At 42.4% G+C, this 15,421-nt stretch overlaps 2 protein-coding genes across 7 annotated transcripts in view; one reads left to right on the plus strand and one right to left on the minus strand.

Annotated features, from left to right (window-relative positions):
- Window positions 1-1,993, minus strand: part of SLU7 (SLU7 splicing factor homolog (S. cerevisiae)) — a 16,286-nt gene extending 14,293 nt beyond the window's left edge. Inside the window, exon 1 of the mRNA XM_010855321.1 lies at window positions 1,913-1,993. The gene's annotated coding sequence lies outside the window, so the exon portion shown is untranslated. The remainder of the gene's footprint in view (window positions 1-1,912) is intronic.
- A 4,976-nt stretch (window positions 1,994-6,969) lies between these two features.
- PTTG1 (pituitary tumor-transforming 1) lies at window positions 6,970-14,711 on the plus strand. Of its 6 annotated transcripts, none has more exons than XM_010855322.1 (6): window positions 6,970-7,037; window positions 7,532-7,632; window positions 8,571-8,755; window positions 10,500-10,593; window positions 13,667-13,825; window positions 14,547-14,711. In XM_010855322.1, the coding sequence occupies exons 2-6, from the start codon at window positions 7,542-7,544 to the stop codon at window positions 14,624-14,626; spliced, it is 609 nt and encodes a 202-aa protein (XP_010853624.1). In that variant the 5' UTR covers window positions 6,970-7,037; window positions 7,532-7,541; the 3' UTR covers window positions 14,627-14,711. The 6 variants fall into 6 exon arrangements, with proteins under 6 accessions (XP_010853624.1, XP_010853628.1, XP_010853627.1 ...); XM_010855326.1 differs by having other exon boundaries at window positions 8,574-8,755; window positions 14,547-14,708; XM_010855325.1 differs by having other exon boundaries at window positions 6,997-7,053.
- Window positions 14,712-15,421: the final 710 nt, after the last annotated feature.

The following is a 15,421-nucleotide window of genomic DNA, read 5'->3' on the forward strand; positions in this document are numbered from 1 at the left end:
TGACTGCAGCCATGAAATTAAAAGACGCTTACTCCTTGGAAGGAAAGTTATGACCAACCTAGATAGCATATTCAAAAGCAGAGACATTACTTTGCCAACAAAGGTTCGTCTAGTCAAGGCTATGGTTTTTCCTGTGGTCATGTATGGATGTGAGAGTTGGACTGTGAAGAAAGCTGAGCGCCGAAGAATTGATGCTTTTGAACTGTGGTGTTGGAGAAGACTCTTGAGAGTCCCTTGGGCTGCAAGGAGATCCAACCAGTTCATTCTGAAGGAGATCAGCCCTGGGATTTCTTTGGAAGGAATGATGCTAAAGCTGAAACTCCAGTACTTTGGCCACCTCATGCAAAGAGTTAACTCATTGGAAAAGACTCTGATGCTGGGAGGGATTGGGGGCAAGAGGAGAAGGGGACGACAGAGGATGAGATGGCTGGATGGCATCACTGACTCGATGGACGTGAGTCTGAGTGAACTCCGGGAGTTGGTGATGGACAGGGAGGCCTGGCGTGCTGCGATTCATGGGGTCGCAAAGAGTCGGACACGACTGAGCGACTGATCTGATCTGAATCCTTATTGAGTACACAGGGTCCTATCTCTGTTCCTCTTAAAAACTGGACGATTTAAGATCACCTACATTCATTATCTCTATTTCCACATTATCTGCTGCCCTTCTCAATCATTCCCCTCGCTGCTCCAAAGATACCTCTACGTTAGCAATGTGCTGAGTCCTCTGGACATTTTTCAGTTCGGTTCCTCCCCCTTTTGATATATTCTTATACTTTGGCTGATGTGACACCATATTTCCCTGGGCTTTTTTGTACCCCTTTCACTGCTCCTCCTGTATCCTTCATAAGTTTTTCCATTTCTGCCCAGTTACTGAATTTTGGATTCCACAAGGCTCAATTCTTCATCACTCTATAAACTCCACCAGAAGACAAGTTCATCTATTTCCAAGGTTTCAATAGCCACGATATACAACTGTTGGCTCTCCAATTTATTTCTCTACTTCAGATCTTTTTTCTGAGCTTCAGATAAATATAGTCCAATTGCTTACTTCAAAGTACCTCCACTTAGATGTCTCAAAGAAAACTGAACTCAATTAGTCTTAATTCAAATTCATAATCTTCTCTATGAAATCTGATCTTCTTCCACTGTTCCCTCTCCTGATGAAAGATACCACTATCCATTCCTTTTCAGAAGTGTTCCAGCTAATTCCCATACCTATTTCATCACGAAGTACTGTTATTTTCACTTTCTGAATATCACTCGAATTCATCTACTTCTATCAATAACCTGAGTGTATTACTTTTCCCTACTAGTCTCTTCTGATTCCTGCCAATCAGTTCTCCACACTGCAGTGTTATTTTTTCAAACACAGATTTGGTCATATCATGTTCCACTACCCAAACTGAAAACCCTTAAATGAAATGCTGTCCAAGAGAAATGTACCACCAGCCCTATATGTCATTTTAAATATTCCGTAAACATATTAAAAAAGCAAAAAGAAACAGATAAAATTATTTTGCAATATTTTTCCTAATTACCAATACATTTTCATTTCAACATAGGAAAAAATAAACCAGTTCTTTAAAATCCGATACGGATTTTACATGTATTCAGATTGGCCAACATTTCAAGTGCTTAAGAATTACAAGCACAGTTCAGCTCCAATAGCACCTTAAAATTCTTAGTTTAATAACCACTGAAGACACAATCCTGGTCTGACTGGACACAAGTACCACTTCTGAGGCCTAGGACAGCTGCTTCCTTGGTTCTCGGTCCCCTTTCCCTTCTCAACCTTGCGTTCATCAATCCCGTGAGGATATTCCCAAGAATTAGGAGCCTCTGGCCCTCTTCCTCGAGTTTTCCACCTTCACCCTCCTCCTCGTTCCAAGTTCTTACAAGATTGCCTTACCCGGTCCCAACGCTGCTGACCCTAGTACAGTTCGACAGGAATGAAGACGATCGCCAATGTTTACTTCCGCACTTCCGCCCTCTCCCGGCAGCCACTGCGGCACTTTCCGGGCGACCCACACAGGCGCACTTGGGCCTCGGCGGAGCGGGGGGGGCGGGGCCAAGCAAAACTGGTCTCGCGAGATCTCGAGCTGTTCCTATAGCTCTACGGCAGATCAGTCGAATGGGTTAGGTTTAAGCAGCTGTTTTTCTGCTCCTTAGTTTTCATCTCTTTTAGAGTCGACGAATATTACGACGTAAAGCAAAACAAAACAAATTTCATACGGAGAACAGACAATAGCGTAAGCATCGCTGGAGCGCTACGAAGTGCGTGAAGTTAAAACAGTTAAAATCACTATTAATTAGTAGCCAGGTAGTGTAACACGCTGGGGACAAAGTAAACACAAAATTGTCTTCCTCTCTTCGAATTTACATCATATAGAGTGAGTAAGACTGAATTATTTAAGTAATTTACAGTTCTAGAAAGCCTCTATGAAGGGTGTACTAGGTGCTTTGAAGACATAGGGCAATTCAGCAATTGTAACACCTCGCCCCTGGTGTTGATACTGTATTTTACCATTAGGAAAAAAATACTGCTTTGAAGACATAGGGCAATTCAGCAATTGTAACACCTCGCCCCTGATGTTGATACTGTATTTTACCATTAGGGAAAAAATACTGTAAAACTTTTTTCATTGTGGAAAGACAATGTCATAGATATCTCCACCTTGCTTTAAAGAATAATATGTAATAAAATACTGGAAAATAATAATTTTGGAGTACAGTTCCCCTGCCCCCGCCCCCCCTTAAATCTTATCTGTTCTGGTAATGTTTTATTTTTCAAAACAATGTGTGTTCCTTTCAGATATCAAAATGACATCTTTGCCTCTAAGAGAATCTCATCATACTCTTACTAAGAATTTTTAGTGCATAGAGCATAGCAATGTAAATATTTGATTTTACAGGGCAAAAGATGAAGGAATGGAAATTGTCAGAAAATAGTCTGAAAGTGAGTAATCTATGAATCACTCACACTTAATTTTTATCTCCTTAATACAATTCCTGAAATTTGTTTGAAAGTGTTAAGATCTGTTTAGTTAAAACTACCAGGCACAAGTCAGGGAACACATCTCCCAGTGGAATTATGGAATGTGCTGGACAAGAGGGAAGAACTTTTTGTAAGGTTCAGATTCCCCCTGGAGGATTCTGAGGAGCATCTGAGAAAGCAGGGATCAGTTCTGGACGGGATGGCTGTTTGATAAACTGGGAACAATTAGGATCTTGGTGCAGTTGTGAAGTGAGGGTAGTTTAGCAATTTGGATATCACCAGTAACAGTCCAGGGCATAGCAAAGTGAATTTGGGGCATCATTAGTAAGAAAACAAAAGAGTTGGTTGTGGCATTTTACAGTTACCTTGGGAAACAGTGCTTCCTATCGTAGGAGGGGAGACTTGGCCTAGGGAGATAGAAACTGCTTCCAAAAATCTCAGGAAATAAAGAATTCCCACTTGGAAGCTGTAGGTGCTGTTAAAGAGAAAAGCCACAGGCCCAAAATGGCTTTACTTGTGCTAAAGCCCTTTATACAAAACTTATATTTGATAACTAACCTAATCACAACTTCAAAATACAATCACCAGAAATGTAATCCAGTCAACCAGTTGGGAATTTCCTGGTCAGTACTGAAGAAGTAATCTGGCACGTGGCACCTTTCCATTATCCCCTCACCCCTACCCTGTCTCTCAGTGAAAGAAGAGGCAATTAGCTGTGAAAACCTTGCTGTTCTTCCTTTCTCCCCTCCAAAGAGGTCCTGGCCTATAAATAATCCTTTCTTTTATTTTACTAATAGCTCCCATGCCCCACCCTTTTTCCTCTAAAAACTTCTTAGTTTGTACAACCCCTTGGAGCACCCTTCTTATTTCTAGGTGGGAGGCTGTCTGATTCTTGAGTCATTTAATAAAACCAATTAGATCTTCAGATTTACTTGATTGAATTTTTTCTAGGTGTTGTGCAGACTTGGTTTCAATATGAGGATTTTTGTGTGCTAATGATGTAATTCAGAGCTGAGGCACTTAGAAGGAGATACAGGGAGGAAATAATGGGAGGGTTACAAAGGTCTAGTCAAAGCTATCGTTTTTTCAGTAGTCATGTATGGATGTGAGAGTTCGACCATAAAGAAAGCTGAGTGCTGAAGAACTGATGCTTTTGAACTGTGGTGTTGGACAAGACTCTTGAGAGTCCCTTGGACAGCAAGGAGATCAAACCAGTCAATCCTAAAGGAAATCAGTCCTGAATATTCATTGGAAAGACTAATGCTGAAGCTGAAGCTCCAATATTTGGCCACCTGATTCGAAGAACTGACTCACTGGAAAAGATCCTGATGCTGGAAAAGATTGAAGGCAGGAGGAGAAGTGTTCAACAGAGATGGTTGGATGGCATCACCGACTCAATGGACATGAGTTTGAGTAAGTTCTGGGAGTTGGTGATGGACAGGGAAACCTGGCCTGCTGTAGTCCATGGGGTTGTAAAGAGTCGGACACGACTGAGTGACTGAACTGAACTAATAAACTAGGGATAAAAGAGGATATGGAAAGGGCAAAAAAGATCCCCTCTTTTTTCTCCCTCTTCTTGATGTCTAGCACAGTGACTAACATTTAATAAATATTTATTGAATGAGTCATTCAATGTTTTGGCCCTGAAATGCCAGGGAAGAAGGGACAATGAACTGGTATGTATTTTGAACCATATCTATGCCAGGTGTAGTGCTAAGGCTTTTGTGAAAGAGTAATGTAGGCTTAACTCCTCCCTCCCAACTTACCTGTTAAGTTAAAAAGTATCTGGTGACCTGTTGGGAGTAGAGTTTGGATGGCACAGATCATCCTTGGTCTTTTGAATTGATTCCTTTATCTTGTTTAATATATTTCCATTTACCATTGAAGGGCTTCCCTTGTGGCTCAGCTAGTAAAGAGTCCGCCTGCAATGCAGGACACCTGGATTCCATCCCTGGGCTGGGAAGATGCCCTGGAGAAGGGAAAGGCTACCCACTCCAGTATGCTGGCCTGGAGAATTTCATGGACTATCCATGGAGTTGTAAAGAGTCAGACAGGGCTGAGTGACTTTCACTTCACTTCACCATAGAAAGGAAAAGGTCACCAACTTTTTAAAGCAAAATTTCTCCACGTCTTGGAAATTGGAATTCATTTTGTATGTCTTTATAATTCCTCTGTTCTTTTTCACTTGTTCACCCTTCTGTCCTTCCCCACCAGCTTTGATGAATATATTGTTGAGATGTTAAAGGTTTAAAGTAAGTATATTGGTACTTGCCTGGCAGTCCAGTGGATAAGACTCTGCTCTTACACTGCAAAGGGCACAGGTCCCATCCCTGGTTGGGATACTAAGATACTGAATGCTGCGCAGCGCAGCCAAAAACAAAGTCCTTATTAATTGATAGACTTTTAAGTTCAGAATTGTGTACTCATTAGATCATTGTTTTGTTCCTAGGGTTGCAAAGAGTCAGACATGACTGAGCAACTGAACAACAGATTCTGTATAATGGAGACACCATCCTATCCTGAAATACTGATGATAGTCTTGCAATTAAGAAAAAATCAGTACACTTAAAAAAAAATTGAAGTCTAATTGACTTACAATATTGTATTAGTTTCAGAATCACTCCATTCTTAATCATAAGCACAACAGAATGACACAAACTTGCCATTTTATCTATCTGTACTTTCATTTCTTCTTAATATTTAATTGTGCTGTTAATATTCTCTAGATCTAATATGGGTTTTCCCCCCACCGACTATTTATTGACTATATATGTATTTTTTATACCTCTAATGTGGAATACAGTTGTTACGTATCCATCTTATGTAGTCATTTCCCCGATGACTACAATGCCTTTCTTCCCGTGCTGCCTCTTTTTAATTTGATCCGGTGTATCTACTCTCTGGAAAAACAGTTGATTATTTCAAGACTTTAGGAAAATAGTTCTGTCACCATCTCACTTTGACTTTTTGAAGTTCACTATCTTCTCATTTAAAAATGTCTTGGACACCCAAGACTTGGGCTTCCCTTGTGGCTCAGCTGGTAAAGAATCCGCCTGCAATGAAATTAAAGCACAATGAAATTGTGCTTTAAAAAGTTGGTGACCTTTTCCTTTCTATGATGAAGTGAAGAGATAGTGGCTCAGTCCTGTCCAACTCTTTGCAACCCCATGGATAGTCCATGGAATTCTCCAGTATTGGAGAATTGGAGTGGGTAGCTTTTCCCTTCTCCAGGGGATCTTCCCAACCCAGGGATGGAACCCAGGTGTCCTGCATTGCAGGTGGACTCTTTACCAGCTGAGCCACAAGGGAGGCCCTTTCTATGGTAAAGTGAAAGTCGCTCAGTCCTATTCGACTCTTTGCGACCAGAGGTCTCTCGCATTGCAGGCAGATTCTTTACCAGCTGAGCCACAAGGGAAGCCCTTCTATGGTAAATGGAAATATATTAAACAAGATAAAGGAATCAATTCAAAATGAGGGAGACATTGGTTTGATCCCTGGGTTGGGAATATGTCCTGGAAAGGGAAAGGCTATCCCCTCCAGTATCCTGGCCTGGAGAATTCCATGGACTGTATTGTCCATGGGGTCGCAGAGTTGGACACGACTGAGCGACTTTCATTTTCATTTTGGACGCCAAAGTGTCTCAGGAAAAAAAAAAAAAAATCGCAAAAGCCAACTCTATATTGGTATAACATTAATAATAACTTTCTTGGAATTAAAGACCGTACCTACTCTCCTCTATCTCTCTGGGGCGGGGGGCGGAGATTAAAAAATAACCATTAATAGACATCCACGACCAAGCTGTGAGAGGGTTTGATTTTTTTCCTCCCGGGGAACAAACTAAGAATTTGCCGGGAAAAGCTTTCAGGGCGGAGCCCAGGGAGCTTAGTTTCCTACCATTGGTTCTTCCGGAGCCTCCGCCCCGCCCCTGTCCTGCCTCCTGGATGGATGAACCAATAAGGGCGTAGGTTGTGGTTTAAACGCGGAGTCTGGCGCGTCCGTTGGAGAAGGGTCTTGCGAGAGTTTGGCTGTTACTCCGAACGTGGGTGAACCGAGCGGTACCGAGTGGTTGGGCGGGCACGGTCCGGCGGCGTAGGAAGCGGGAGTAGGCTCTGTGTGTGTGTGTGTGTGTGTGTGTGTCGGGGGGTTTGGGGCCTGGGAACCGGGGTCCGGGTGTCTGGGGGCCGGGGCCTGGGATTTAGGGGCTGGGACTTCCCTGGAACGTCAGACGCGCTCACCCGGCTTGAGCCACGGTCTTGAACTGCGTGCGCGACCCACGCAGTTTGGTTCCAATGAGTACCAGGGCCTGTGCCAGTCCCAGACCGCCAACTCTTCAGGAATTTAGGGACCCTGACGCAGGCGTCAAGAATTAAGAACTGGATTAAATGCTTATTGGCTCAAGATCCGGCTTCTACCTCTTCTTAGCTCCTGTTTTTGCGTAGACGTCCCTAGGGTAGAAAGTTGGGTCAGTGCTACACTTTAGCTTCTTTCATCTTCCCTAACTCCCAAGGTTTAACGAGTGTTTCACACCTCTAGTTGATCCAGAATGTCTACTCTGATCTATGTTGATAAGGAAAATGGAGAACCAGGCATCCATGTGGCTCCTAAGGACGGGCTGAAGCTGGGGTCTGTGCCTTGTAAGTATACAGGCGGCTATCAGGTACACAGGTATTGTGAATCAGTGGTGGGTGTGGCTTGGAGCTGGGGGAGGCCCAAATATACTTTGTGGGCAGTTGGAGTCGTGCGTGCTAAGTCGCTTCAGTCATGTCCGACTTTTTGCGACCCTATGGACTCTGTAGCCCGCCAGGCTCTGCTGTCCATGGAATTCTCCAGGCAAGAATACTGGAGTGGGTCGCCATGCCCTTCGCCAGGGTATCTTCCTGACCCAGGGATTGAACCGGAGTCTCTTAAATCTCCTGTATTGCCAGGCGGGTTCTTTACCACGAGCGCCACCTGGGAAGCCCAGTGAGAGTCGAGTTGACCCAATACTCTTACTGCCGAGTACTTACGGGTCTCTTCATGTTCAGTATCTTTTTTTTTTTTTTTTTAATTATTTATTTATTTTTGGCTGTGCTGGGTCTTTATTGCTGCCTGGCCTTTTCTCTAGGTGCGATGAGTCGGGGATACTTTTTATTTGTGATGCCCAGGCTTCTCATTGCAGGAGCTTGTATTGTTGCAGAGCATGGGCTCTAGGGGATGCTGACTTCAGCAGTCGAGACAGGTGGGCTCAATAGTTGTGGCTCCAGAGCACAGGCTCAATATTTGTGGCACATGGACTTAGTTGCTCTGTGGCATGTGGGAGTTCCTGGATCAGGGATCAAACCCCTGTCTCCTGCATTGGCAGGTGGATTCTTTACTACTGAGAAACCAGAGAAGCCCTCATGTTCAGTATCTTAAAGAGATTATTTAAGAGGGTAGTGAACTGAAATGGTGTTAGGTATAGGACCATCCCACTGTCAAAAGTGGGGGTTAAGTTTGGCTGTGAGAGTTAGGCCAAGTTTATAGGCACAGTCAGCTTTCAAGTTGCACAGGTATTTACTGCTGGAATGATCTTACGGTAAGACTTTTTCTTTAGCAGTCAAAGCTTTGGATGGGAGATCCCAGGTTTCAACACCACGTGTTGGCAAAATGTTTGATGCTCCACCAGCTTTACCAAAAACTGCAAGAAAGGCTTTGGGAACTGTCAACAGAGCTACAGAAAAATCAGTTAAGACGAATGGACCGCTCAAACAGAAACAGACAACTTTCTCTACCAAAAAGGTAAGTGTTGGCTATAATTAAAGACTTCAGCACTTTAACTCTTAAAATGACTACTGACATCTTACCTGACACTCTCCTCTGTGAATGGAAGGAAATAGAGACTAGCAAAGTAGATTAACAGAAGAGAATCATCATACAGTGTTTATCAACTTCTCTGTACCTTGAGATCACATGTATCAGGAGCAGCTGGTTAATATTTTTGCCTCACCTGTCTTTAACAAGTGTCTTAAAACAGACTACTGAGTACTGTGAAAAGTGAAAGTGAAGTCGCTCAGTCATGTCTGATTCTTTGAGACCCCGTGGACTGTAGCCTACCAGGCTTCCTCTGTCCATGGGATTCTCCAGGCAAGAATACTGGAGTGGGTTACCATTTCCTTCTCCAGGGGATCTTCCCGACCCAGGGATCGAACCCAGGTCTCCCACAATGGAGGCAGACACTTTAACCTCTGAGCCACCAGGGAAGCTTTTGAGTACTGTGAGGAAGGGTACTTTGCAAGAGGTCATGATGCTAATATAACAGCTCAGGTGCTGCCGTCCTCTTCCCCTCCTTTCAGAGCAAGCACTAGCTTTGTAGGTTATAACTTGGTAGCATGTTGACCTTTGTACATGTGTTTACAAACTGTAGGTCAGTGCATCCCAGACTGAGAGGATTTGGCTGTGAAAGACGACTTCAGCATGTGAATTAGCACTGCATTTCAGTAATTGTTTTAATGTGTATTAGGAAAAAAACAACTAGTATACTTGATGTCAAATTGTTATGTGTGGTTTTAGGACAAAGATGTCTTTTTTTAAAAAAAACTGAGTTGAGTAAGAGAAATGCTAAGTGCAAGTATTGCAAGGATATAGCAAAAATGATGGGAACGTGACAGAACTGAAATGTGGGAAGCCTTGTCCTAGTAATTTCCTCTAGGCATGCACGTGTGATGTAGGAGTAAATCAAGACTCTACAAGCTTCCATTTTGGCCCACCACCATCATGGACTGCCTACCAGTTCCAGACTAGAGAATTATCCACGGTGGGCATCTAAATTCCTTGACTGTCTTTGACTGCCTCTTACTCAGTGTTGTGTATTTGAGGAACACAAATTGGTTTTTAATATTAACCCAATAATTTAGGTAACACTGATGGAAAATCACATTTCCAAAAGCCAAAAATGGCTTCTAGGATTAGTTTCTATTCTGGGTGATTTATGCCCATTTTCTCTTCTATTAGGTTAGGTTGGGCTATTGAGTCAATTAGCTCTGAATTAACTCTACTCTGGGGCTTCCCTGGTGACTCAGTAGTAAAGAATACACCTGCAATGCAGGGGACTCAGCTTTGATCTCTGGGTGGAGAAGATCCCTTGGACAAGGAAATGGCAACCTACTCCAGTATTTTTGCATGGGAAATCTCACGGACAAAGAAGCTTGGTGGGCTACACAGTCCTTGGGATTGCAAAAGAGTTGGACACACACTTAACTGACTGAAAACAGACTGTGCTCTGCATTTTGATAAATTTATGCTAATTTTTGTGCTAATACTTGTATTTCAGCCTTAACTTTTGAGCCATGATACTAGAATTGATTGCTGAATTGTATTTGTGTGTGATTTTGAGAATGAGGGATTATGGTTTCTTAGAAATTGAAAACAAATTTAAAATGTGGTGAAGCAATCCCATGTCTTGAAGAATCTCTCCAAACTCTTGTACTAATCAGTTGACAAGGCTTCCACTCTTACTAATGGATTTTTCTTGGGTTTGTTTTAGATTACTGAGAAGACTGTTAAAGCAAAAAGTTCGGTTCCTGCCTCGGATGACACCTATCCAGAAATAGAAAAATTCTTTCCCTTCAATCCATTAGGTACTCTTGGTATTGTCCAAATGCTTTAGCTTTCAGTTTCTCTTAGGATCCAATTCAACTGTAACTTGATATGGCTCTGAATATGATTTGTGATCTAAAACTATAACAAGGCTGTCTGAATCTGGGGTGCTTTGGACAGATAACTTGTGGTTTTATTTTTAAGGCATCATCTTAAGTCAGAAGAGGAATCAGAGCAAAGATGGGAAAACATTCTTGTCCTCAAAAGCTAAAACCATCCAGGGGGAGATTACTCGTTCAATGTTAGCAGACAGACTTCCTAGCAAGCGCACTTTTAGAAAATGGACTTGATGTCAAGTTGAACAATGAAAAGCAAGCCTGAAAAATCCACATAGCCAGTGAGAACACGTGCTTTTTGACTTCTTCAACCTCCTACATGTATCTGAAATATTTTCTATAATAGAATTGGCTTTTTTCAAGCTTTAATGTACTCACATTGAGGAGAGTAGACTGTATGCCAGGCGCTATTGGCTTAGGATGTAGTGGTTAACAAGTCAGGCCCCAGCCTGAGGAAGCCCAAGATTTGGAGGGCAAGTCAGACACTGAACAAATCCTTTCACTTTGAGTGTGAGCCAAGGAGAAAAACAGGGCTTGTTAGGGGGGACTGAACCTAGCCTGGAAGAGCAGGGAAGTGTTTTCTCAGAAAGTGACTTCCAGTGGAGGCTTGAAGGATGTAAGGAGATAGTTGGGTGGAGAAGGGGGGGTAGGGCTGGGCGCCAGCACTGTACCAGATGAAAGATCCTGAGGCAGAAAGGAGGACTGGAGTGGTTCTGGAAAACTGAAAAGCAGGGTGAAGAATGACACTGGTGAGGGGGTTGGCCAAATCACACAGGGTCTTTGAGATTCCTGAGCTGGGTTTTTTTGCCTTTTGATCCAGAGAGCATTTAATTATTCCACTAGTATACATCTAGGCTGTTTCTGGCTTTTATATATGTTACAAAACAATTCTGCAATTATTGTTGAGAGTTTGTGAGTATACCTAGAGAGTAAACTCCAAGAATTACTGGGTCTCAAAGCTTTAAGTGTTGATAAAATGTGGTGCATCTCATCATTATCATTCAGGAAAATGAGGTAGATTTATGCATATTGAGGGCTTCCCAGGTAACTCAAATGGTAAAGAGTCTGCCTGTAATGCAGGCGACCTGGGTTCAATCCCTGGGTTGGGAAGATCCCCTGGAGAAAGGCCTGGAAACCAACTCCAATATTCTTGCCTGAAGAATTCCTCCATGAACGGCCTGGTAGGCCACGGTCCAGGAGGTTGCAAAGAGTTAGACATGACTGAGCGACTAACACTTTCACACTTTAAGCATATTGGCCAGGAAAGAGGACTATGTACAATAGCTGTGTTGGGGGAAAGAGATATTGCTAAACTGGCTTCCAAAAGAGCAGCGTAAGTTACTGAAACCACCTTCAGTGGATGAGGATGCCCGCTTTCCCCTTGTTCTCTAACTGCAGATGTTTTAAAACTATCAGAAAGATAATTGGTATTTTGTTGTTTAAAACTGTGGTATGTGAGTGTGTCTGAGCATATTTGACTATTGGTCATTTATAGTTTTTAAATTTTCTGTTTGTATCTTTGTTTTCTCTTGATTTTTGTGACTTTCTTATACTCTGTGTGTGTAAAGAACTCTCTGGATAAAGGTAATTAGCCCTGTGTGTTGCAGACTTATTTCCTCTGGGGTCTTTTGTCTGTTTGTTTTTCTTTACAATTCAGTGGTTTAAGTAAGTAGTCACATAAACTGTTTCTTAAATTTCTTTTAGGATTTTTACACTCTTAAAAATTAGTGAAGACCCCAAAGAACTTTTGTGTGTTGTTTTATATATCCTATATTTTAAGTTAAAATTGAAAAGCTTAGAAGTGTTAATTTGTTAAAATACAATTAACCCATTACATTAATGTACATAGCTTAAAACAAAATTTAATAAGAAGAGTGGCGTGGTTTTATGTTTTTGAAAATTTGCTTAATCTGGCTTAACATAAAACAGCTAAATTCACATGGGATTGTGCATTCCATCTGTTGAATCTGTTTTTGGTTGATGTACATGAAGAAAATCTGGCCTTTTGCAGCCATGGTTAGGAAAAGAGAAACATTTAAAGTCTTTTCAGATAAGTATAGATAGATTTCTTTGCTATTACACTAAAATTCAACTTGTGGCTGCTTCTGTATGCATAGTTGCAATGTAGAATCTGAAACCATTTCAGTAAGCATTGTATTATTCTCTGACACTTAAATCCATTGGTCTGTTTTGCACTTTGAATGTCTTTTATCCTGCATTTATCACCATTGATCATTTAGAAATACTGGTTTGCTGGGAAATGTAGTTCATCCACAAGTTGAAATGTTTCTTTATGCGTGTCAAAAGCACACTCATTAATGCTCACCACTGACCTCATCAGAAAAGTCTTCAGTACTAGGGAGCTGTCAAGCTAATGATTGCAAATAAGTTTTCTGAAATTCTAGGGGTTTTATTCCTCTTGAAACTGTGGATTTTATCATTGGCAACAAATACTGCTTCTCTTGAACTGGTAGACTTTCATTGCTTGGAGAAAATGTGCAACACATATCCAAGTCTGAGTTACCAAAGTTTGTTTTTCAGTTTTTTATAGTAAATGGTGTCCAAAAGTAACACCTCTGGTTTAGCTTGCAAATCAAATAATTGCACATATCTTTTTTCTTGGAAAACACCACGGTACTTCAGTATATGATTTCACAACTTATACAGAATACTAAAAAGACATGTTTTCAAGGGTTGAGAGCTCATAAAATTAATACTTTTTTACTGCATATGATAAAGTGATATGTGGAACAGGCACTTTTTTTAAATACCAGTGAATGGTAGTGAGAAATCCTGCCTTGATTTGTGCTAAGGCACAGAAGTTTTATCCTCTGTTGCTTTTGGACCACCATTGCAGATGTCAGCACAGTGGGAAAAGGTATTAGTATTATTATGAAAATAGTTTGAGCTCCTGGGCCCCATGAAAGGGTCTCAGACTGGCAGGGTGCCACTCACCACCCTGAGAATTGCTGCCCTGACAAAGTGCTTTCTGTGGCAGATTTTGAGAATTTTGACCTGCCTGAGGAGCACCAGATCGCCCACCTCCCCTTGAGTGGAGTGCCTCTCATGATCCTTGATGAGGAGAGGGAGCTTGAGCAGCTGTTACACGTGGGCCCCCCTTCGCCTCTGAAGATGCCTCCTCTGCTGTGGGAGTCTAGTAAGTGAACAAGTGCCCTTCTAGAAGGGCTGTAAACAACCTGTGTCATAATACGTCCATTACTGTGAGGATAGGGTTGTGCAGAAGGCTAGTAATTTCTATCCTTCAGACTGAAGGAATAAGGTTTCGGGATAATGAAAACTATTCTCAACTGGTACTGTTTTTTAGTTGCAAATACCCAGTAAAATTAAGTCATTCTGGAATCTGGACAGTCTTACATACAAGCAAAACAAGGTGAAATTTAGTGTATAACTTTTTATATTAAGAGTTGATATAAAATAAACTTGCTTGAAATGAGAATTCCAAGTTAATCCAAAGCTCATGTAGGATCAAGACCCACACAATAGCAGGAGGTTTTAGGTCTTGGTTCAGACTGGTGGTCAAAAGCCACTATCAGCATGTTTTCTATTATATCTGATGGAATAACTTACATTATTTGCCAGATTACAGTAGTGATAATTGTTGGCAGTTACTTGGGTCTCTAAGAGAATTTGGGGTACTTCTATGATTTATTTCATAATGAAGGTTAATTCTGGGACCATAGCCACCTTCTAAGAAATAAGTGAAAAGGTGTATGTAGATGTATGTAGGTGGGGGCAGGGGTATAATTCATGAGACAAAGGGAAAAAGAGTTTTGAGTTCATGATTAAAGTGAAACCAATGTGGGTGTGAACGGACATGCGGATTTGCAGATACTGAATAAGAAATTCCTGTTTTCTAGATCTGTTGCAGTCTCCCTCAAGCATTCTGTCTACTCTGGATGTTGAATTGCCACCTGTTTGCTGTGACTTAGATATTTAAATTTCTTAGCACTTTATACTTTGGCTATGTATTAATGGTTGTATTAATGGTTTGTATTAATAAAGCAATTCTTTGTTTAACAGACTGTTCCTAATATTGTGGTTGGTATTGTTTAGAATTTGCTTAAAATGTAGCAGGCTACAGGCTGCACAGCCCTTAGCCCGCTGTTGCTGTTGGTGCCTGCTGCCTTAACCTTGCACCCTGTCCAGGCAATGGTGACCATGAGACTTATTAGTGGTCCTGCTCAGCCATTGGTTTGTACTGTGGTGGGCCCCTCCCCCAAGGGACCAACTGTCAGTGAGTGACCGTTAGTGGTCTGCTCAGCCATTGATTGGTGCTGCAGTGGGCCCATCCCCCAGGCAACCAACTGTCAATGAGCAACTGTTAGTGGCAGAAGTGGTTGTCAGGTGGAGAGTGAGGTAAGAGAAGGATCCTGGCCTTTTCTCTGCAGGCCTCCAACTCACCCACCCTCAGGCCAGTGAGTGAGCTAAGGGGCCCAGGGAACCGGCTGGGAGCTGTCTGTGCCCTGCAGGGCTCCAGAGCCCTCACCAAGGCTGGCTGCTGGCCCGGCCCAGACCTTGAGGAGGCGATGAACCTCTCCCCTATCCATATCTCTGAGACGAATGGCAGCAGCTGTCTGCCTGGGTCACAGGTTTTGGGACCTGCCCCTGCCATACGGGCAGCTTGAGGAGAGTGAGGGCCAGTTGGGTCCTGGGTGCCTGGCCCCCTCAGCCACGACCAGAGTCTCGGGACCTGGCCCTGAGGGAGCCACCAACTAAGCTCTGCCTCCTCTCA

This window comes from Bison bison, unplaced genomic scaffold (genome assembly GCF_000754665.1).
Source record: "Bison bison bison isolate TAMUID 2011002044 unplaced genomic scaffold, Bison_UMD1.0 scf7180017864363, whole genome shotgun sequence".
NCBI lineage: Eukaryota > Metazoa > Chordata > Mammalia > Artiodactyla > Bovidae > Bison > Bison bison.

Bases quoted from the DNA above. Each gene is read 5' to 3' on its own strand.
- PTTG1 (XM_010855322.1), top strand. From the start codon at position 7,542: ATGTCTACTCTGATCTATGTTGATAAGGAAAATGGAGAACCAGGCATC. The intron at 8,756-10,499 runs GTAAGTGTTGGC...GGTTTGTTTTAG, and splicing joins CAACTTTCTCTACCAAAAAG to ATTACTGAGAAGACTGTTAA. The intron at 13,826-14,546 runs GTAAGTGAACAA...CCTGTTTTCTAG, and splicing joins TCCTCTGCTGTGGGAGTCTA to ATCTGTTGCAGTCTCCCTCA.